This window comes from Gallinula chloropus (genome assembly GCF_964237585.1).
Source record: "Gallinula chloropus genome assembly, chromosome: 2".
NCBI classification, from domain to species: domain Eukaryota; kingdom Metazoa; phylum Chordata; class Aves; order Gruiformes; family Rallidae; genus Gallinula; species Gallinula chloropus.
Genome location: NC_140086.1, coordinates 56,799,734 through 56,823,719, shown reverse-complemented (window position 1 = coordinate 56,823,719; position 23,986 = coordinate 56,799,734). Strand labels below are relative to the sequence as shown.

Here is a 23,986-nt window from a genome sequence, read left to right as displayed (position 1 = left end):
AGCAGCAAATCCTAACAATACTTGTAAATGCATGACGACTTTAAAATTCTTAATTCTAATCATTAATTTTCTTCCCTTGAATACCCCCCCATAGAGTTTCTACCCGTAGGGCAAGATGCAGAGCGCGCTGAGCTTTGGTTCTGGTCTCTGTTACTGCTTTGCGCTGTTAGAATGACTTGGTATGAGTGAAGCTGTAGCTGATATTGGACTAACCTCCCCCTGTTTCTGATCACAGTGCTAGACTGTGATCCTGTGTGCCTGACAGCTACTTGTATCTGAGAAACGCAGACAACACTTCTTCAGCTCCAGCTTTGGAGGAAACCTTAATTACAAGAGGAACTGTGACCAGACAATGAAACTTGCTTATGATTCCTCAGGGTGAGGCAAACCTCCTGAACAGCACAATGGAAACCTTATTTAAGGATAAAATCTGCTTTTTTTTTGTTCATTCCCTCCTCCTGGCTGACCACCACCAAAGCCCTTGGAGGAACATGGGATTAAGCCAAAAAAAATAAAAGCCAAAGAAAGCACTAACTTATTTAAACGTGGACTGGACTGATAAACAAACCAAACTTTCAAGCATCAGCCAGTAGCATCTTACAGGTAGACAGCCACAGAAAATGTAGTTAGTTGACAATGGAAACAGGGCCTGGCATCTCCCCCCTGTGCAGAGTAAGGGCTCCTGGCACCCACGCCAAACCTGGGATCAAGCAGCCAGGTATGTGACTGTCTTCTTCCCTAGCACGCTGTTGTGGCATGACACTTTGCAGGGCAGGTGACATATATAAAGTGGGCATAAAAATGTGCAAGCAGTAGGGAAGGTTCTGCAAGATGGGTGGCTGAAGAGAATCAGGGAATTGCCAGACATTCTCCTCTCCTTCTAGCTTTCTGCAAAACCCCATCAGTTTTCCCTAAATAAGCTATGCCATCTGCCAGTATTTCTTATGATAGAATCACACATAAGATCAAAATTACTCACTAAAAACTCATCCCGGATGAAGAACTTGGCTCTGGTGACTTTGGGGTCTTCTCCTGCATCTGGTGTTGCTGTTCAATTAAAAATAAATGACATCAGAAACGTGAAAAGCAAACAAACATCTACTTTCCATAAGAAAAGATTTCAGGAGGAGGAATTAGTCCTTCAGTAGAGAAATTAAAATTTTAAATACCCACAGGAGATTCCCTATAGGTAATTTCTAAAATAGAAAGGTACCATAAAATCTGAAATAAACTTCTATGCCTTTAACATACTTTGGAGACCTGAATGTTGCTAAAATCCTTGCAACAATGTCATGGGTCACATCATAAAGAGGCTTACTCACATACACAGTTTGTTCACATAGATATAAACCACGTGGGAGTTACAGTTTAACTTTTATCAGAAAATATGACTAGAAAAAGCAGCTGAGCTGTTCAATTTCTGCAGCAGAACAGCAGCTCTTCAATGCAGCTTCTGCAGGCAGGAATTTAGGTTTAAAAATGGTTAGTCCAAGACTACACTTGAAAAAAAATGATGATGATAGCACCAAAAGGTCTTTATATACACTTATCTCCAGGCTCCGAGTAAGCACAATACTTAAGTTACACCATCATCAAGGGGCCTTAGATCAAATTCTTGTTGAGTGAGACACTCATTGGTCATTGCTGCTTGTTGGCAGATGAAGTCATCTCTATCTAGGCCACGTAACAACTCTATTTACTGTGAAGTGTAAAAACCAAGGGAGTGAGGAGATAACCTATTAATTTCTGATCCTTGTAAACATAATATGGCAAAGGGCAGAATTTACCAGAATATGGAAACATTTTCTTTTACTCTTATTTATCGTGCTAGGGGTAAACACTGAGCAGCAGCACCACCAGCGCCGTCTTAAGAGTTCAGTGCTGCTGTCCTTAAGTAAGGTCAGCTGAAAGGGAAGAATAACTGAACAACTGCAGGTTAATAACAGAGAGATGCTGTGTGAACATTCGGCATCACTCTGAAAGGCTGCTGAGAAACACCAAAAGCTACTTTATTCTCAGAACTGGTTTACTGTTAACAAATGGTTAGATTTACCCAAACTCTGTATATATATGCAGTGCATGTTTAGGAGAGGGAAGTTTGGGTGACGGTGGCAAAAGATTTCTTCTGAAAGCCCTTAGCATGATTAAACTGTTGCCAGGTCAGCTCAGATTTTAGGACTGTTTCTTTATTCACATGAAACTCAGCATCACTCTTCAAATTCCACACCTGATTAAAAGCTGGAAATTGCTTACTACCACCTTCCCTTCTACAGCCTAGGCTGTTTGTTGAAGGTTAGTGGAGAATGAAAGCCCTTTCCCACAGGTCCCTGCACGTGCTACTCCAGGGGCATCACTGGGGTAAGGGTCAGGAAGTGCAAGGGGAAGTAAGGAGGTAAGGCAGGGGCTAGGGGTCAGGAAGTGCAAGTCTTACCACCTTTGCTGGACAGAGACCTGAGGTATTTTGAAGCCTTTACTTATGCAGTATGTTATTGCGGTGCAGGAATCACTGTACTTATTGAACTGATAAGAAACCAAACCCCTGCTAATCACTCTCTGCATTTCTTGATGTGGTTTTCCTCCACTATGATTGCCTTGCTGGTCTGCTGGGCTTCCTGTCAGCATGTGCAGTTCTGAAGTTGATGGTGATGAAGGATGCAGAATGGCCACAAAATAAATCTAACCAAACCCTAAGAAAATTCAGCAGCACGGGAGGCCCAGGCAGAAGCATCTGGCAGGGGAGAAACATGCCTGGCAGCTTTGCTTCCCTGGGACTGTGGGTTGCTCCAAAACAGGCGGAGGCAGGTGCTCTGCACCCAAAGCCCCGCAGTCCCCCTGCACCTCCCCCCAGCACCCAGAGTCCCTTCAGACCTTTCCCTGGGGCACCTCTGAGCTCCGTGCTGCCGGCACGCTCCTTACCTGACTGACAGTTCACATTCAGGAACGGTGTGGGCTTGTGAATTTGTGTGTGTGTGAGAGACAGAGAGAGACAAAGAGAGGAACTATGGGGCTGGGCTATGCCAGCAGGTCCAGTCCCTGCATGGTGCAAAACCTTACCATCCTCAGGTACAGTGTAATGCGCGTATTCAGGAAAGTAATCTTCGATTTTTGATTTCCCTGCCAAGACTTTTTCAGCCAGCATGTCCTGTTTATTCAAGAACAAAATGATAGAAATGGTCCGTAACCACCTGTCAAAAACAAACCAAATGTTGGTGTTATCTCTGACACCTTAACCAAGGAAAACATGTCGCTGCACTAGAAAACTTACTGGCTGTCCCTGCACGGACACAGAGAGAAGAAGCATGGAACAAGCTTCATGGAAAAAAAAAAAGAATGACCTAAATTATTGTTTCGACTGGGCTGCACCTGTGCTGGTGGGTGTATTTATAGGATCTGTAAATACATTTATAAAAACTGCAGTAGGCATTGCTGAAGGGAGCAGTCTTCAAATATTGTTTTCTAAATTATCCTTTTGCTATTGAGTTGGCAAAATGATGACATTTCCTAAAAGCACCACAGTCAAAAACCAGACATTACTGTCTGCTTTGTTTGGTTTTGTTGAGGGGAAAGAAAAAGGCTGGAAGGCTGCCTTCCCTCAGACGGTTCTGTCTTAATAGTTCATCCACACAGATACCCCATCTTTTAGGGTGGCCTGTATGGCACCTGATGAATCAAAGGAAAATAATCTCTTTTCTTCCCTAATTAATACCTATCCATCACTGTGATGAGGTACCTTTGGGACTTGTGCTTAACATTTTTCCCTCACTCTACCTTCAATCACTTCTCAGCGCAGAGCATTCTCGTATGTACGTGCTGAAAACTTCACTACCTTATTCTGGTTGTGCTGATCCTCCACCAGGAACCTAGTCTCAGACCGCTACTTGGTTACATGTTTATAATTTACAGGCACTGTGGTGGAACAGCAATTTAATGGCAGTTACAATTAGGCTAGATCTGAGATACCATCCCACAAGGCAGAGAAGCTCTCGGAGACGGTTCTTACGAGCGCGGCTGCCCACGCGAGCATCGAGCGCAGCACCAGCCGGTGAAGCGAACGCAACGCCAACAGCTCCTGCTGCTGCGTTTGAGGAGGAGATGAAATGTAATTTGGAGGATGCTCTCAGCCTCGGCCAAGCAGCACAGTGATGCCAGGAAGGGGTCTCCCTTGCTTCCCTCATGGCAGCTGGCACAGGGAGCTTGCCCTTTCCTTTCCACGCTGTCCACACGCTCTTCATCATTTCGGCAGCAGTGGTGAAATGCTGTGTGGGCCATCTCTGTGCCATGGCTGCCAGTGGGGAGGGGTATGTGGTGGTGGGGGGGGCACCCTGTGACCTGGCCCTAGCTGGTCATTTTCTGAATAAGCAATCTGAGCACACAGTAAGGAGGGGGTCCTTGTTTTGTATGGAGTTGAACTGTGGCTAAATTGGGGAGGGTGGGTGGGAAAGGAGTCACGATTTTACCTATTATTCCAGATACTTTTGAAAAGGTCCAGGGATTCCCGTAGTCTGTTTGTGTTATTGTCTTCCCTTATTACCATGTTGTAGCTGCTGCAAGCCACAACAAAGATTATAGCCGTGACATCTAGGCAGAGCACACAGAAGGAAGAAAGGAGAGAGAAAAGAGCATATCTGTTATCCCAGCACATACTTTTTGGGGTAACACTGCCATTATGCCCTGAACTGACAAAAATATACCCACAGCAAGTATCTCTATTAGTGACATTAGATGGATGTGTGAACATGAACACTAAGTCGCTCACACCTCAGCAAGTAACTTCAAAATGAAAACGTGCAGTATTTGTCCTTACCGTTAAAGCACTGGATCCATTTTCTTCTCTCATCTCTCTGGCCACCTACATCAAACATGCTGTTAAAAAGCCATAGGATGTTATATCACTTAGGTGCACTAGGAAAGTCACACGAAGCATGCAGCACAAGGGTTCAGTTTAAAAATCTGACAGCCCCAAGGACAGCAGAAGTAAAGTATTGCCCAAAGGGAGGAGAGATCTGCTGATGCCGCGTCGCAAGTCAAGAGATCTGCTGATGCTGCGGTGCATGTCAGAGGGCTGCACAGCTCCACCTGCCCTGCTCTGCCAGGACAAGGCCCCTGAATCCGCAAAATGAAAAATAAATACACCCTTTTCCCAAAGCAAGTTTGGCCTTTCCAGCCCAGAAGCCATGAGGCATGTAAGGTTGGACCTACTGTACTCTAATAAGGGCAGGTTTTGGCATATTGTGAAGGGTGGTGGGAGAGCGTGTGTCTGTGAGGAGGGCGTGGGGGCAGCTCTGCCCTGTCAGTGCTGCCATCTTTCCGGGCAAGAACCTGTGAGCAGAGGCAGCCCCACAGTGTAAAACTTGTACGGCCATCTGCAAGAAGGGAGACCTTTAACTCTCCTCATCCCACTGTAGGAAGTCTGACCTGTGGGCAGGGCTCCTCCTGACTTCTGCAAGATCTCCCCAAAAGTAAGTTATGAGTTTACAGTGCTATACCAATGAACCAGTTAGTAAACCAGCCACAGACACAACCCCACAAGAGAGCATCACTAATAAGCTACTATCAGCTCTTTTTACTAGGGTAAATGGAAAGAGAGCTAAAAAACCTAACCAGACCAACAAACTAAAATCCAACTTCCACTGTAAACCTACTCTACCAAGTACACACAAGCAGAGACATCTGAACTAAGTTGTTAAAAATCAGAATGATATTAATAAGTTATTACTAATAGACTTACTGGAAATTTACTTTATCTACTTGAAATCTTGTTTCGAAAATCCCTGATGTCAACACTCTGCATCTTAATAGGTCCTGGAAATGAGAACACAGCAGCTCATTAGCAAGGTTTTTTTCCTAACCTCGTTTTGCTTTCAAAAGCACGGAATATTATTTTCCATGAAAAGTCTTAAATGTTCCATTTATTTGAAGTTCAATCAGACTTGTTGGTGAAACTCTATTTGTCCATCCTGACACAGTGGATACACACAGACATCATCTCTGCATGTGGCTGGTGCACACTTAGAAAGCAGGAGACCCTACCTGTGTTCTCCTTAGAATACATTGACACCTGTCAATGATGGTCACAGAATTTTGTATGGGACGTGGATAATGAATTCTGAAGTTACATAAAACTAAGGAAAATGTTATTCATGTTGTAAAGTCAAGTATTCAAATGTTAGAAAACTCCAGATTTACAGTTGCCCAGGCAACCTTAATTCTGCCCTCTTTTGTACTGAATGAGACAGGAATCCTATCGAAATAATCGCTTGTGACTGAGTAATTAGAGCTCTATTACAGAGCACCGGGGAACAAAATTTAGGTTGTACGTAAATCTGGCATTTTTTCCTTATTTTTCAAACTAGCAATACAGTACAACTTAAATAACATTCCTTTAAAAATTAGAATTAAAATAGTAAAAAAAAATAAATCCCAGATTCTGAAAGGAAGTAGGCAAAACCAATTTATGATGCATACCTCAGTCAAATAGCTCATCGTGTGCCATCGTCATCGCCAGCAGCAGCCTTGATTATCCAGCAACACTGCTCAGGCAGTGAGGTCAGAACAAAACCAGAGGCAGGACAAAGCTGCTGGCTGCCTGATGGGGACTAACCCACTGGGCAGCCACCTCTTTGCCCAGCTGCCTGCCCGGGGAGTGCTCCCTTGCTGGGGCAAGGGAAGGGCTGCTCTGCCTAGCTTAGCCCTCCTTGCCACACAGCAGCTGCGAACATGGGGAGGGAAGGAGGCAGTCGGCAGTGCAGAGTCCAAGCACAGCTTGCCTTTTTCCCCTACCATCTACTGCTCCAAGTACTCTGGTAGCTGGGAAACCTCCCAGCTGCATGAACTCACCTGAAGGCCACTTATTTAATTATTTTAGTTATTTTATACGTTACTGCCATTTTCGGTCACTTGCTGACATTTATTTCCTATTGGACCCATTCATCATTTTGAGGAGGTGCAAAAAAGAGCTGAAGGAAGGGGGGAAATGGAAATTTGTGCTATTTATCAGTTACTTCAGCAGGAAAACTGATAAAGAGCACATCAGGATGAAAAGCCAAAAGCAAAAGAGAATCCCTCCTTTAGAGCACAAGCTTCCTGCCCGCCAAATACCAAAGGTCTCTTCTGATCTCCGGAGACATGGGGCATTTCTTCCCAAAGGAAATACCAGGAAAAAATTCTAGGTGATGAATGACTGCTCCAGGTAGAGAAAGACCTCCCAGGAACAAACAGGCCAACACTGACATAAATAATGAAAGGAAGAATGAGGCTTTGCTTCATTGACTTCTCTCTCCAGCTGAGTGGTATCAATGCGGAAATCAGGCCGCGAGGTCTAGACGGACTAAATCCCAGTGCCACTGCTTTGGTCTGAAAAAGTCTCAGGGGCTTTAATAACTGATCCTATATTAGGTCGACCATACAAACTTTGCCTTATAGTATAATGCACACTACTTTTTACTGCCTTCTATCCCAGGATACAGACAGGCTTGTGGTTACAGACCCGAACCGGCACTGCTCCGCGTACTTCCTTGTGTGATCTCTGGCAAGTCACTTCATTTCTCTGAATTCCAGCCCCTGACTGCACAGAGATTTGGCAATTGCATTTTTTTTTAAGGGCATCTACCTGTTCCTACATCCTGCATGGCTAGACTGAATTATCTGGTGCAGGGATTCTCTTCCCCAACCTGTATGTGTGTTTTACGATGTGGCACACAGTCTTGGCTACTAGATGACAGGGGGATAGCAGCACTGAACCACAAGGAGTTTGCTGAGGAGACAACCTGCCAGGGAAACCACACAGCCTGAGCTCTGGGAAGGCAGCCGAAACTGTGCCCCATGGTGAGGCCCTTTCCTACATCACGGCCGCACCACTTCAGCCTTAACTTTCCTGAGTGTGCTTGTCATTAGACCACTCTGTCAAGATCTATCTTGATTATCTGGTAGAAAAGTGTACTGCCCTGCAAATAAGGCTTAAATAGAAACAGTCCTGCCCTTAGGAGGTGGGCACAGGCTGGAAAGGTATCTGCAGGTTCACAGAGAGGTCCACGGGGTCGGCTGCTGCCACTGGTGCTCTCCCCTGAATTTGACACAAAATTCACTGCAGGCTTCTGACTCTGAAAGATCTGTCTGATGGACAAGAGAAGCCTCCCTCTGCGTTTCTGTCACCTCCATGCTGAAGTAAGACACTGCTTCTTTGTGGTGGAGGCTGATGAGGGAAACCATAGGCTTCTACACTTGTATTTTCTGTTCCCTTTGCTTTGTTTGCAGGACACAGAATGGAAAGCAAGAAGAAATAACAGATGTATTACAGGAATCACCGGCCTACATGTAGTAACAGTAAAAGACAAGCTTGCACCACCAAAAAGCCTCCTCTTCTTTAATACCCATTACTTTAACTGCTAGGCTGTATTTCCATACTGTGCAGTGTGCCCTATTTCAGCTGCTGTTGGGACTAAAATAAATTACATAAAGCTTTCATACAAATGGGTGTATTGGTTTAGACCCTACCCCATGAGTTATACTAACCTGATCTGTGGGTGTGTAGTCATCCATGCTGACACTGTCGATTCTTTCTAAAAAGCTGGAAGAAAAATAAACAGACACTTAGATATGTAAAATACTGTCCAGTAGAACACTTCTCACTACTGTTTCTGGTTTAGACTCCCGCTGCAAAGTAAAACAAACACAAGTGCAGTGATGATTTATTGCCACTGATCGAGGTAACAAACACACTTTTTACCCAGACTTTGTTTCTAGTGTTGTGTAAGGGAAACTTCCCCTTACACAGCACTAGAAGGAAAGTATAGAGAGTACATCGCTCCTATACTTTCCGTTGCGCAGCACTCATAAGCAGTTCAAATACAGTTAAACATTATAATCTTGTGAGGTCTACTGAAAAAATCCTACTAGTCATGTGTCATAACATTATATGGTTGTTTAGACATAAAAAAAGATTCTGGGGTTTATAGAAGAAAACAGGGCAACGGGTTGCTGTTGTGTAGCGTGACGCTTATCCAGCGTAACGTTACGTTGATTATGGTCTCGGTAACCTCAGCAGAAATGCTAGTGAATGTACACAAATAGCTTAGGACTGACATGCTGGCCTCAAACACTGCAACTAAAAAGAAAGAAGTGGAAAGCAAAACCGGTATGAAGCGGAGGTTAACCAATCTGACTATGTTCCCAAAGCTCCCTGAGAGGTGTAAGGTGAAACGAAAACTTACAACTGCAGGGAAAAACAAGAGACAAAGGGATCCAGAAAAAAAGAGGGGGACACCACATTTTTCAATTAATTAAAAAAAAAAATCTTTCCAAGCTTTAATTCTTTCCTAGAACATGCTAGAATGGCAGTATTAAGGACATAAATATATGTACGTACAGCTAACAGAGGGGAGGTTCTCCCCTCTCACCCATTTCTTAAGATTTCACGTGAGCCCAGCTTGCTCATTTTTACCGTCCTGCCTGTGTGACTTCGAAGCTTTCTTGAATTTCTGCATTGTTGTTTGGTATTTGGCAATGAATATCCCACCAGCTGACTCATCTTGCTACAATATTATCAAGATTTCTTTATCGACTGGCAAGATTTTCTCAATTTTACTTGGGTGTACATGTGGAATCTACTTAATTGCAGTGGGAAAGATGAAAAAAACAGTGAACTCTTGACTTGCAGCGTGACTCACTGTTAACACAGGGGTCACACACACCGACCAGTTCAAAAAATACACCCTAAAAGCCTGTTTGTAGTTCTCATAGCACTTTCCCACGGACACAAACTGAAAGGAGAAGAAAATACACTATGTATATATTTACTTACACAACTTTTCCTTTTTGAACCTCCACTGATGTATCAGGGAAACAAAATGAAGTACATACAGTTTGAACTCCCAGGTTTTCTTTCTGGATGATTGAGGTGTGATGGCTAAGCATATTGTTTATAAAAATACTGTTCAGTGCAAGACGATGGGTGTCTGGTAACTAAACTATACCAAACAAACTCTAGAATTTTATTTAAAAAAAAAAAATCCCCTTTTAATAAAACCTCCTCCCTCTCCAAAAGCCCCCATAAACTTACATAAAGATATAAAAGCACTTCTCTATATTCAGCTACAGTCACTGTGAGAAAGCAGCTGTATTCAGACAATATGTACCTTTTGGTCAGACAGTTTTCATCACCTTGAGAACACTGATCAAGCGAAGTTCAACTCGGTTACCCCCACAGTGAGTGCCAACACTGGAGCAGAGGGAAGTATTTTTAACTGGCACACCTATCGTTAACACAGGTCTCACCTCACGCTTGCAGGGCACGAGATGTAAAAAGAAGGCAAAAAAACCCCAACCAAAAATGCCTCCAAGCTGAATCTCTTCCTAGACACGGAGTGATTTTCCCTAACAGGGCTGTTCAGGCAGCACTCCTGTATTTCCAAGTCCATTTCAAAGTTTTCTTTCCAGTTTCTGAACAGTTTGATCCGAGAGGCTCAGAAGCAGACACTTTTCACCAGAGTAAAAGGTTAGCAGAGGGGTAAATCCAGCTCTCTGAGTGCAGCGAGGTGGCAATGCCAGCAGTTAAACAAGCCTGCAGAAAATGGGCAGGAGCCTGAGGGAGAGCTAGTGAACCGCTGCGGGCAGCGCAATCGCTTGCACAGCTCAGGATCGATAAACGCAACAGAAGTCAGGGGAGAAAATGCGCCTCAGCTGCAGCTGACATGGAAAGGGCTCTGCTGAAGAGTGTGGAGAGAAGCGAGTATTTGTGCACAAACAAGACTCCATCACAAACCTCACAAGACATAGTGAATTGGTGTTTTTCTTGAAGAAACATTCCTTCTGGAGTTGATGGATAAAATCAGAGATGATACATCTCGTCTCCCCAGTACCAAGGTCACGTCGGCAGAATTTATCCAAAATGATTAAACATGTTACTTAGTACCAATTCACATCTCTCTCACCTATACAACAAGCCCTCCAGGAAGGTTACTGGTTGTTAGCATTTGCATTTCCCAAACAGGCAAATTACGGTGAGGAACAGAGGAGTGAGTAACGCAGAGTTATGCGATGAATATCCATGGCAGGGTTGGGAATGAGATAAGTCTCCTAATTAGATGCCCTACGTTATCAGCCCAAGTTGTCTTACATTTAGAGATCATCAGCTTCCTCCCAGTAAAAGGCTCCATTTCAGACATCCTAAGCTGCAGCACCACAGTTAAGAGAGAACGAGCTCTGATAAATATCACACGCTTAAAAAAATATATGACTTGACAGAGCAGCCGTAATTCGTTACGCTTGTAAGGTCCCTGGCCACGTGTGGCCTGTATTAAAATAGATGCAATGATTTACCAGGCTTTACCTGCCATCCCGCTGTATCAACCTCCAATGATGTCACTGGCATCCAGTAGATCATCGTGCAATTATTAGGATTTGGCTAAATTTCATAGCTTTGCAGAAAACGAACCTTTTCAGCGTGTGATGGACAGGCTTCCTAAGACGTCTTTTGCATTAAACGTGCACGGAGAGTCCTAGACACTAAAAAGCTCTCTCACTTCTTCAGAAGAAAACTGCTTCTTGAATATCCTTCATATAAGCTCCTTACTTGGCTAACTAGCACAGTATCAAAAACTAGCTCTGACAGGCAAATGTACATAGTAGGTAAAAGTAACGGATTCCAGATGAGGTAAGGAATCAGTCCTGCCTTGTCCCTAAATATGCTAACTTCATCCTCATTACTGCATTCAAGTGGGAAAATGGGGATCCCTTTCTAAACTGCTTTCACAAGAACATTAATTTCTACTAATCCCAATGGGTGTAATAATGATGCTCTGGCACAATATACATTCTTTTATCCATATACATTTATATGCACCCCAGCATATTTTAAATTTACATGGCTTTAATTTACATGATTTTAATTTACATGATTTTAATTTAAGGTGCTGAAAGTCCGAAGATACCTTCCAACTGTGGCAACGCTCCTGTCTCTGCTCAAAGAACCAGCGTGAGGAAAACACAACAGCAAAGAAATGAATCCAAATGGACATCAGCATCACTTGTTCTCTCTTTTTAGATCCTGTTTTTTTCAGCTCAGGGACAAAACTATTTTTGCAGAATTATGCCTTTCTACAATACTGACAGGTCTTCTATTTATGCAGCTTCTATAGAAACCCATACTCAGGATTTATGCTAATTTTGCAGTCGCTGCTTTGCATGCATGTGCAATGAACTTTAAGCTCACGCATTCAACTCAGCGGTGGATAAAACTACAACACAGAATATTTTTATTTCTACTTCGTGATTGTGGTTTTATTTATAAAGGATTCAGTCTGATAATTAGCATGGCAATTAGGGTCTTCTTAATTTTATGGTGGGGTGTTTTACATTTCCTTACATGGAACAGCACAAACAATTTTTTTTTTTTAAACTAAATTAGGCAAGATATTGGAAGGAAAGTCTTCTCTTCTCTGTTTGGAAATGAAGTGGTTTGGTTTGCCCACAAATTAAAGCAAAGAAAAATGGACTGATAAAGTTAAAAAAATCCCAATCACGAGCTACTGACATTATTATATCTATTATTAAGCTGATCTGTAGTTTTATAAATATCTTCAGTGAGTTTCCTAGGAAACTCAGCTGACACTTAGTTTGACAAGCAATCTCTAAATTTTATATTATGCAAGCTGTGAACACAAAAGTACAGGTTTTAGATGTGCCTGCCAGTGCATGTGGGAACTATCAATAAGCATTATTCTCTTTAAAAACCATAGCAATTTGAGCAGCATTAGCTGCTATACAAGAATTTCTGAAAAAAGGATTCATAAATGCACAAATAAAGAGGAGGTAATGGTACATGAAAATCCTTTTCTCACTGGGTAAATCACTACGCAGCTCTGTATAGATATTCTGACCCAACAAACAACATCACAATTAAAAGAAAAATCATGTCTTGAGAATAATATTATAGACACAAACCTCATGCTCTATTTCTAAGTGTATTTTGACATCCAAACAATTGGAAAGATGAAGCACTAAGCCGCAGATCAATATAGCAAACTGTACATTTTAATAAATTTTCATCTACTTCAACCATTTTTTATACTCTCACCCCAACATTTCAAAGGCCTTCTATCAAATAGTTGCTGTGGAAAGCAAGAAATCAAACTCATGTCAAAATGCTCATCTCTTTAGAAGGAAAGGGTAACATGGGAAATCTTTAAGGATGCAGCTTGAAGTTCTTAGGGTGAAGAATCTCCAATCTACCCTCAAGTAAGTTGTAGTGGTCGGCAACATTTCTGATGGGCACTGAAGAGCTTTGCAAACTCCTCACCCAGGCTCAAAAAACCTGCAGAAGCACCATAACCTGCTGCGTGAAACCATCCAGGACCAGAACTTGGAATTCTGTCCTCTCTGGATTGCAGTAAAACACAGGCGAGGCAGACATTTTACAACAAGAACACCTACCCCAGGTCTCTAGGGAGCTGAAAGGGAATACTTTTTATTTCCTTTTCCCTGTTGCATTTATCAGGGACAAGATCAAGATTTGAATGTTCTTCCTCCCTTCTTTCTTTCCATAAAATACCTTTAAAAAAAAAATCCACTCAGGATGTTAATTCTTCCTGCAATATCTGAAATAGGAAGCTACGGATGTCTGGTTTGGAGAATACCTTAGGCTTCGTGGATGGGCTTCAAGCAACCTCCCACTGTGCTGATCTGCTTCCTCGTAACTGAAAAAGACTTTTATGACAACAGCCCCCAGTAATATTCTAACCCCTCAAGGATTAATTCTCCCAAGTCAGTGCCAAAAATACCAGCAGTAAAGCCTCAGAAGGCACTGGTAAAACGCAACGGCTACGGATTTTCCTGTCGGATTTTAACAGTCGCTGTATTCTAAATACAGCTTCCTTGTGGTAGCAGAGTATTTCCCCGTCTGTCTCCCTCCCTGCAGCGGCCTTCCGTGAGGAACAAGCGCAGCAGCGAAGGCTGGAGGCAGAGGGATGGGAGGGACCCAAACCTGCTCGGGATCCACTCCGGCTCACCCACGCTGTGCTCCAGTTGTGAATGACCAACTGCTGCTGCCGCTGCTGCGTAAGCTCTCACGGAAGAAAACACGCAGTGCAACCCGGATGCTACCAGAGGTGCTACCGGAGGCGCCTGTTTATTTCTGAAGGGTTAGAAACCTACGCACGCACACTGGCTGTCAAGCGCTTTGGGCATCTCCTGAGCGCGCTGGTTGCCCAGGACTTCCCTTTCGCTCCCGGCGGTTGAAAAAGAAAGCCCCCCGAAAGCAAACATCTATTTCAATAGCGAGGCGAACCCGCTACAGGCGTCTCTGCAGCCGCTCGCGTGGGTGTGACACGCTTGGAAGAGGGGAGATGACGGCAGGGAAAGGGGAAGCTGCTGCCGCCGCCGCCGCTGCTCTCCCGCCGCGGCCGGGGCCGGGGCCTGCAGGGGGCAGCCTCTGCCCGGCCCGGCTCCCGGCCCCCCGCCCTGAGCCCGCCCTTCCCCGCTGCGGGCAGTTCCCAGGCTACAGCTCAGCTGGCTCAGGCCGTGCGATTTAGCTCAAACACAGGTGGAACTTGGGTTTCACAGAGATCTCCAGGATTTACCTGGCTCCCATTTTTGTTTTCCTCGCCAGACCCGTGCTTCCCCAGGCCTGCCAGCGGGCCTCCAGCAGTCTCAGCAGGGTCAGTTAGTGAAGGGCTGCCTGGAGGTGACTGACAGGCGGGATTCAGCCACAGAAAGGCATTTCCACCCATCCCCAAGCCCTGGCTCACCGGCTAGGAAACCGCTGCAGCCAGGACATGGAAAGGTTAGACAGGAGGCTGAGACAGAGCAAAGCGCAGTCATGCCTGAAACCCACCAGCTTCTTAACAGGCCTGCAAAGCCTGAGGATTTGTGGTTTAGAGCATTTGGCCAGCTGCAGCCTGAGGTGAGGGGGGAGGTGGCCAGGAGGCAGCTGGAGGAGAGTCATCCACCTGCCCACCAGGTCCACAGACTAATATACAGCCCAGATGCTGTATGATTTTTGGCAAAGTCGCATGTTTCCCCACAGCAGCACTGGCCTCTCTGCGCTGCCTTCAGAGGAAGAAGGGTTAAAAGACTGGGAAGGGTCTCAGGCTACTGCTGATACTTGTATATCCCCTAGATATACAAGCCATGGCACTTTGTTGTCCCTTTGGTGTCCATACCACTCAGTGGTGGCATGAGCAGCTCAACAGGGGAGTGTATAACCCAGTTGTGGCTGCTGCCAGCTGTGGCCCCAGCTACCATGAAGTCATCAAGAACGCAGCCATCATGAGACCATTTATCGGTATGTTCCCCAGTAATCCCACGAAGCAGGAAAACTCTAGTTTAAACCCTGTTTATAGATGACAACTTTGGCTGAGACATTGAAAGCAAATACAGATGACGACGGTTGCAACTGAGAGCTCATGCACCATTCACTAGGTTACCTTTTCCCACATGGAGCCAGATGGATTGCCACAATCAGGAGCACGTTTGGTGAGGATAAAGAAAGATGGCTAAAATCTGTACAAGAGTTTTCCTAGTCTACAGCCTCAGTTAAGAGTGTTTCCAAGGAGACATCCATCTTAACCTCACTTTCTGCACCGCTAAGCTACCTTTTCTCAGTATGTACTGCAGAACATCTCTAACCTTCACAGGCTTTGGCATGTGTCCAGCTGTTAATCCACACAAATCCACAAAGAAAAAGTTCAACTGCATTAAACATTTCAGATATATAAGCAGTATCACCTTTTTGCTTAATAACAGCAATTTAAAACTGAAAATACATGAAATAAATGAAAAAAAAAACCCTGACTAAGGAGTATGACTTCCATAACTGTCTGCCCCCACTGGTTCCCTAAATTTGTTAAGAAGCAGTGTGAAGTTTGGGAAATGCATTTCTTCCTTCTAAATTTAGCAAACTAACCACTTTTTAGCTTAGCAGATGTTTTTGCTTTCCGAGCAAGAGGCCTATGGGGATCATCATTAACCCTCTTCTTAACATAAACACTGACTAAGACTTAAATCTGGAAAACTGTCATTCACACAGAAAGGTTAACAGGCTCCAGGAGAAGTAAGACTCATCAGCTGTGACTTCTGCTATGTGGGGTCTCCGAGAAGAGGGAAGAAGATGGACAAAGAGAGATAGAAGAGGAAAGGTTATTTATTTATTTATCTTAAAAGGGACAATATTTGTCTAATCCATGTGATCAGATGTTTTATTCCCAGGGGTGCAAGTGGCTGAGCTGCTGCAAAACATGGACTAAGAATGAAGCACTGATAAATCTGTGGCTTAGATCAGCACATGCTGATCCTCCTTCTGACCACATTCACACCAGCTTGAATGCATTGACTTCAGCAATCCTAGGCAGATAATTGTCACGTGCATATTGTTATGCTCACAAAGTGTTTATATAGACACAGATTTGAGTTCTGCAATGCAAAAGGCTACATGGAGCACATTCTGCAATTATATGTGCAATTTTGAACAGAGGAGCAAAAGATAATAACCTGAAAACAGAAAGGTCATAATGCATCACCCAGAGAGATCTGGATCCCAACTGCTTTGTGAGCTGATGTATGGCAGACTAGGATCTCTTTATCCGCTGTCTGAATGGAACAACTGTTTAACATCTTACAGCATCTATACAGACTGGTGCTGGAAGGGAAGCAGAGAATACCTGAAATGTCAGATGAGATACATGGGCAGAACACAACCGTCCCATTGGGGCCTTGAGAACACACCTTTAGACAGAATGATAGATCAAAACCTTGGTTTTATGTCCCTCAAACTAAAGTGCACAGAAGATCTCACCTCCACCTCTTCAGGAGAATTCTTCACTAAGAATTTGGACTTTCATGTTCAGGAAAGCCGAACTGTGGGAAAAAGCCTTGATAATATTTGGAACTGCAAAATGCATCAGGTTTACAAACACCAGCTACATACCACAAGGTTGCCAGGGGATGGCAAAAGTTAGCATGATGTATTTTCACTGCAAATACAGCTTTCCCTGTTATTTGCAAGTTTACCTTGCTGTGACATGGAAAAAAAAGTTTTCAGTGCAACCTAATACAATCTGGTTGAGGGTTTTGTTTTCAAAAACTGTGGCACTGTGTATATCCTCTTAGTGTACTCAAAATCCACCAAATGCTGTGAGCCCTGAAGAACGCCAAATGTAGGTGAGAAACAGCACTGGCTGTTGGAAATTAAAGATCACTTACTCTGGTGGAAGTGGTTTGGAATAATATGTCTGCTAGGGTGACTGCCAGAAAGGAAAAACCAGTTTGACTGGAGTTTTCTACAGGAGGTTGATAAAAGAGAAAGCTGAAAATCCCCAAACAGGAGAAGCAAAGGTAACAAAACACAGACTTAAAAGGAAGTCACGAGAAGTCTGTGTTCACCTGTGGCACCACTCCAGGCTCAGCTCGACAGACCTTGCTGCCAAGAGATTTCACGTCTAAAAGTCAATCCAGATGATCCAAAAAAAGAGGATGCTACCAACCCCTGGAAAACCTGGGTGCAGAAAAATGAGCTCTTCAGGGTGGTGAATGCTCCTGGCCAGGAAAAGCACACATGCATGTCTATTACTGTTTTCAGATCTATGCGATTTTTGTGTGACATGTAAATAAAAGGAACAGTGTGTTAAAACCCTGAGTGAAATGAGGACGTATCTGTTTGCTTTCACCTACCACTTGTTTGTCAGGTGTTGACATGACCCAGAGAACTGACATGGCTGGAGTCCTGGTGAGTGCTGGAGTTAAACAGGAGGGCTGGCATTAATTCCAAGGCTTACTATTTGGTTCACAGGACCAGCTCTCATGAGGATGTCTTAGAGGCTCCAAGACACAGGCAGGATCTGGAGTTCCTATAGATATCTACCATTCGAGGAATATGAGGGCTCCTAACACATGTCCTACCAGAGAAGAAGGTTTCTAGGGCTGCATGTAGGACAAAGTACCTCATCAGAGCAAACAAAGAAAAGTGAATAATTAGTGAATAACTAGTCAGGAAGGTGACCAGCTTCCTACGCAGTGGGAACAGAAAGTGTTAATGCAGACCTTGCAGAACACCTAGCAAAAATCCTTGTACCAGCTCTAACGTTGCACTCTCATACCTTTACCTTGTATGAAGGACATGTTTCACAGAAGGTAAAGGTCATGCTGGACACAAACTCTATGAGCAGCCCTTCGATGTGCAAGGCTGCTGTGTAGTTCACCAGTATATTCTCAGAGTTGCTGGAACAGGATACTACCATGTCAATCTTCAAGGCAAGAAAACTAACACAACAAGGCAAAAATGAATGGCTCAGGAGTTAAAGGACAGAAAAGACGCTGAGGACTTGTCATCCTTCCACTGGTTCCAGAGCATTTTACCTCAAGACACCCCAGAGAACCACTTCACCCATCATTCAGAGGTAGACATGTTGCCTACCCTTTAGCAGAGTGAAGACACGGTACCCTTCAAGGGATGGTCTCAAAGCCTGCTTTCCCCAAACTTGTCCATGCCATGCACCAGAATTTATTAGGACTTCCCTACTTGTAATCTACAGCAGACAGATTATCCTGCTTATTCCCTTGCACAACACACTTTGGAGATGCACGTGAAAAGCACTATCAGATAAGTATCTGTATATGATCATCTGCCTTAGAAATTACCAGGTGAAAGTAACATCAAGCAGGTGTCTAGCAGTGCAAAAACAAATGCTAGACATAACCATTAGATTCAGAAGAAAATTCCTGCATCTTTACAAATGCTGCTGCTGAAATGTTTTCATTAAATTACCATTATCCTGCCCATTTTAGAACAGGATATATTTAACCACTAAATCTATTCAAGCAATTGGTCATAACACCTACGGCTTGGCTGAGTGCTTACCTCGGGTAGCTAGAGGAAGGCATGCAGGTGAAGCAAGGAGATGCACTGTTACTACAAAAATGGAAGGAAGGAAGGACATAGTGGCCATGTCCAACTTGCTAATAATTTGCCTAATTCCATTTAATAGTTACAAGCTATTTAAACAAGGGCAATAAAACTTAAGTGTTCAAAACTTGCCCTACAACCCCGCAACCTGTCCAATTCACAGTAAGTCATATTAATGCTACCATTTACTATTAATATGGCATTCTGTGAAAAGCATTCCTACCTCTGCACTCTCTGTACCTTTCCATTCCCATCAACTTCCCCTGATTTTTTCAATGAGCAGCGTGTTTGTACTATTAAAACAACAACACAGTGAGCTGGGTTGGAGGAATGAGGAAAATAATTATGCAACGACCTGGCTATGTCCTGCTTCAAGTTACTTTATAGTTTACATAATGCTTCTGGTTTTAATCTCTCTACCCTGCATCCAACAGGTATTTGTTCATTTGGGGGCCTGGTTTATTGCAAGCTGGGGCAAATGGGTCTTGGTTTGTGGGTAATGGAGAATTCAGCAAAGCAAGCAGTCCTTGCATCGCTGCTGCTTCCTGTGTGGGCTCCATGCTGAGGTACTCACTGCCAGTGCCTGAGGCAGCAGGAGGAGCTATGCTACCCTATGCTATGCTATGCTATGCTATGCTATGCTATGCTATGCTACGCTATGCTATGCTATGCTATGCTATGCTATGCTATGCTATGCTATGCTATGCTATGCTATGCTATGCTATGCTATGCTATGCTGTGCTGGTGCTGCAATACACCAGCAGTGCCTGGGCCAGCCTGAAGAATTCGCCACCTGAAGACCGGCAGTTGCAGCTCCTTGCAGGTTTGCAGCCAACATCATCACCCCTCAGGATATCATGATGCTCCTGTGAGAACAACATTGGCCTTTACAGCTGAAAAGTCACCTTGCCACTTTGTAGGACCAAAAGTTTGACAAAAGCTTACTTAATCAATAAAATCAGGCCAATTTTGAATTGTGGGCAACTTCTAAAGGTCCTAAAAGCACGCACTGAGGAGGAAGATGAACTTCCCAGTCTGTCTTCTCCACCAATACAGTTAGTGGAAAAAAACATGAAAGATCTATGCAATAGCAGCTGGAGAAGGCTGAAAAGAAATATACAACTAAGGCATAAATGTCAGAAACCCAAAGCTGTTTGTCAGTTCAGGTTCCAAAATGCTGTCTTCTTTCCTTTTTTCTTTTAAAAAGGAATTTTAAAATACCATTCCTAACTTGCATGAAACCTGTAGAAATAAAAACCAGGAATCATTTGTTCTCTAAATATGGAACCATCACTCATGTGTTTACATAATGATGTGTATAGCCAGTGATACACTGGCAGGTTATCCTGCGGTCGGGCTGTGAGTGAAAGTAGAAGTTTTGTATTTTCAGGAAGAAAAGCAGATGCATTTTTATCCTTTTTCTTTTGCTTTCCTACTTCAAACCTGAGAACAAAATTCCCTATCAGGTTATCTTTTCCCATCAGACTCTGTGTGTATGTAACATTGTGGCTCAGATCTTGGAATATGCTCTGAGGAGTGAGCCTGACACCTGTCCTGAGGGCAACAGTCATTTTTGTGATGGCCTCTAAGACCTTTTTTTTCCCAAGAAAGTCCATAGTAAACCAAATTTTTATGTAAAAGTTCTTCATACTGTTGCTTGGGAGAGTGGCTGCCTTCAGGAGGAGTGCCAGTAGGATCTAAAGTAGGGTGTGAGGAAGAGTGAAGGCCTTTCACTTTAGCCTCCTGGGTCTTGGCTCTGCAATAAGAAGAAATCTCAAACACACACGAGTTGGACATCTGTCAAACAATAAATCTGGGAAGCTTCACTTGGTGATACCAGACCTAAACCGCAAAGTTACAGACAAAGCCTGCACAGGGGAGCATCCTATAAAATGACTGTCTCAGCCCAGTACCTCAAGAATGAATTTTTAAATCAACGGTATGGCATTTTAAAACCCACTCTTCCTTCACCTGACAACCCCCCCCTAAACAAACCTTTCTCCAAAATGGCTTTCAATAACAATAAGGTGCATTGCAGTTCAGTGCAAACAGAGAGAAGATTAATTAGGGAACAGACACTTCAATAACACTATCACAGAAAGAGAATCAAACCACAAAGTTTTGTTGTTGTTTCATTTTCTACTTCAAATTAAATGGGATTTCTGATCCCAAATACCAGAGCGCAGGTATGGCAGCCAAAGCTGGGGGCATTTGTTTTAATCAAATAAACACACAGACGATTGTTAATCTTATAATCCCTTCAAATTGTTAGTAACCTTCTTAATTAGATTACAAATAATCCAGTCCTAACACCAGCACTGTAAATACTGATCTCTTGCCCTTAACAAATGTCGGTCTTGCAGCAGGATATCACGCATTAGACTTCAAAGCACCCAGAGTTCACACTTCCTTCAGAAAAATAATTACTCTGCTTTGTGGTAGGGCGCATAGACACCAAGTTTAAGTGAATTGAAGAAGTACACATTTACAACATGACTGCCATGACATTTTGAAAGCAAAAGCCATTCCTTAATTACGCAGACGCTGATACTTTCCCCATTTTACAAGATGCTCTTTTGAGATGGTCCCAGTGCTACTTATATTGAAAAAGCAAACAGTAATATACATAAAGGGACTGTTTCTGACTGAAGTTTTAAAATTTCCTATTTTGTTAAGTATCTCTAATACCCTCAGCACAAACCCCTGCAAGCCCTACAACAAATGTAAAATAAAAAATAACCAAGAAGTGCAAGTAATAAGCAGCCACACATCTTTAGGGACATATATCTTCATTTACTAGTTACATGTCAGATCTGGGGCTGCTCTGACCTCAATTCAGCTCAAGCACTGCAATGCACTTCTGAACAGATCTGGTGTCAAAACACTATGTGCACAAAAGCCAAATCACAGAAGTGAGGAAACAGGGTTGTTTCCAACTGGTTTTATGCCTTTTGCTTGTGTTTCTTCCCAGCACTGAGAAACTGTATGATGGGTTCTACCACGCCACTTTATGGGTGTCCTGGGCCACCTCTGCCCCTCCTGACAAGATGTGGTTACATAGACTGACAGCCCACGCTGCCAGGAAAGAAACATGAGGAGGAACTTCTTTACTGTGAGGGTGACAGAGCACTTGGACAGGCTGCCCAGAGAGGTTGTGGAGTCTCCTTCTCTGGAGACATTTAAAACTCAGCTGGATGCTGTCCTGCACAGCCTGCTCTAGGTGATGCTGATCTGGCAGAGGGGGGTTGGACTGGATGATCTCCAGAGCTCACTTCCAAGCCCTGCCCTTCTGTGGTTCTGTGAAATGATGACCAAAATTAAGGTGAAGCATATTAAAACTGCAGTGAAAAACTGCTGATCTGTTCTTCAAAACCAACACCATTTTCAAGGTATTTTCTCATAGAAGCTACAGGAAAGAGTGAATTTTTATAACTGCAGAACAAATGTAGATAAAATAAACACAACTGGACAGCAAGAGATTCTGACTATGGGACAGATTTGTACTTTACTGTACTGTTTTTTTCTTTTGTCAGAATGTTCAAATATATCAGATATACTGAGGGTCTAAGAAATTCAGTGCAAGAAAAGCTTTGGTTCTATGAAGACTCACCCATAGCTTTAAGGATATGTCACCCTACTGAATGCAACAAGAGTTTGGAATTCAGTGGGACTGCTCACATACTTAAAAGATCAGTAGTATGGGCAAAATTTGGACATCTGGAGCCTGAGTGAATGTCTTGTCTTTAAAGCAAATGGAGATCCTTCTCCTCACTCGTTGCAGCCCAACTCCAAACATCCTAGTCAGAACTATGGTCCAACAACACACGACACTGCATGGCATGTGGAAGGTACAGAGGTGGCTTTTTATTCCAGGGAATGATCACACCTGTGTCATTCTCTACAAGTGTCATCATCTTGCTATTAAGAGGAACCTGTAAAGAGATTTCTCTAAAACCCAGCAGCTCTAGATCATTAGCCTTCTCTTGTACCTTCCAAGTAGCATGCTTAACAGAAGATGTAATACATGTAATAAATAACACTTTACACAATAGCAGTTTTGCCAGCACCTGAACTATGGGAACTGTCAGCCTGCAGTGAGACAGCAGCACTGGCAGGCTCCTCTGCAACCTCCATCAAGCCACCAGGAACAAGTCAGGTTGCAGCTTTACCTTCTAGGATAGCACATTACATTTTAAATACTTCTTTTCAGTATAACATGGATGAGTTTAAATAACCCTATGAGGATACTGGAACAAAGCCACCACCTAACTCACTCTCTAGGAAATGCCTGCTCCCTGTCTGGTAACTGCCACGGATTTTATAAAAAAAAAAAAAAAAATCTCTATATAGGTTTTATATATATATATATGTATATGGGTTAGTATCACCTGTCACACCAACCCAAGGGCTGGTCTGTAACCTGAGGGGATCCCACATCACACACTGCTTTATAAAGCAAGAGATGCACATTGATTTGTTCAATCAGCTGAGAAAATTAAGACTATGCCCAGGTCATAATCTGTTGCCATTCATGCTAATTTATCCTTGGAGGAGAGTGGCCATACGAGTGCTATGAGGTATCTTCAATTACCCATGCAGAATTTGTTTTCCAATGTAATTGATTTTCTTCAGTGGTTCACCTTACATTTTTTTCTGTTCTGGAAAGGAACACATCATGGAACACCCATGTCCTGCTTAATTACAGCAGGAGAATAAAAAAAGGACCAGGAAAGTGAATTAAGCTACAGGAATTCAGTCCTTTAGACCCCTACCCCACTTACATTCTTTTAAAAAGTGTTTTAAAGACAAAATTTGATCATATTGAGAATTGGAATGACTCTGGTCTTATACCTTTAAACGTGACAGAGGAGAGAGGTGCCTGGAAGTAGAACAAAGGCAAACAGCAATGGTGACCCAACTAGACTTTTATGTGTTTAGAGCTTCACACACAACTATACTGATTATCATCAGAAGGCTGGTAACACATTTGATAGAATTACAACTTCACGTCAAGGACATGACCACGTGTAATGTTGAAAATACAATTCAATAAAATGAAGGATTGGAAATAAATGTTTACAAAAGAGCCAGTGC

The 23,986-nt window shown here is 43.3% G+C and overlaps 1 protein-coding gene across 2 annotated transcripts in view; it reads right to left on the bottom strand.

Moving 5' to 3' along the window:
- Positions 1–23,986, bottom strand: part of GNAL (G protein subunit alpha L) — a gene marked incomplete at its 5' end in the record, with an annotated part of 206,307 nt that overhangs the window by 5,376 nt on the left and 176,945 nt on the right. For both annotated transcript variants that reach the window (XM_084260166.1, XM_084260167.1), the window contains 6 exons: positions 980–1,047; positions 3,055–3,185; positions 4,458–4,578; positions 4,805–4,863; positions 5,729–5,802; positions 8,512–8,566. In XM_084260166.1, the coding sequence (XP_084116292.1) occupies positions 980–1,047; positions 3,055–3,185; positions 4,458–4,578; positions 4,805–4,863; positions 5,729–5,802; positions 8,512–8,566 (508 nt within the window). The remainder of the gene's footprint in view (positions 1–979; positions 1,048–3,054; positions 3,186–4,457; positions 4,579–4,804; positions 4,864–5,728; positions 5,803–8,511; positions 8,567–23,986) is intronic.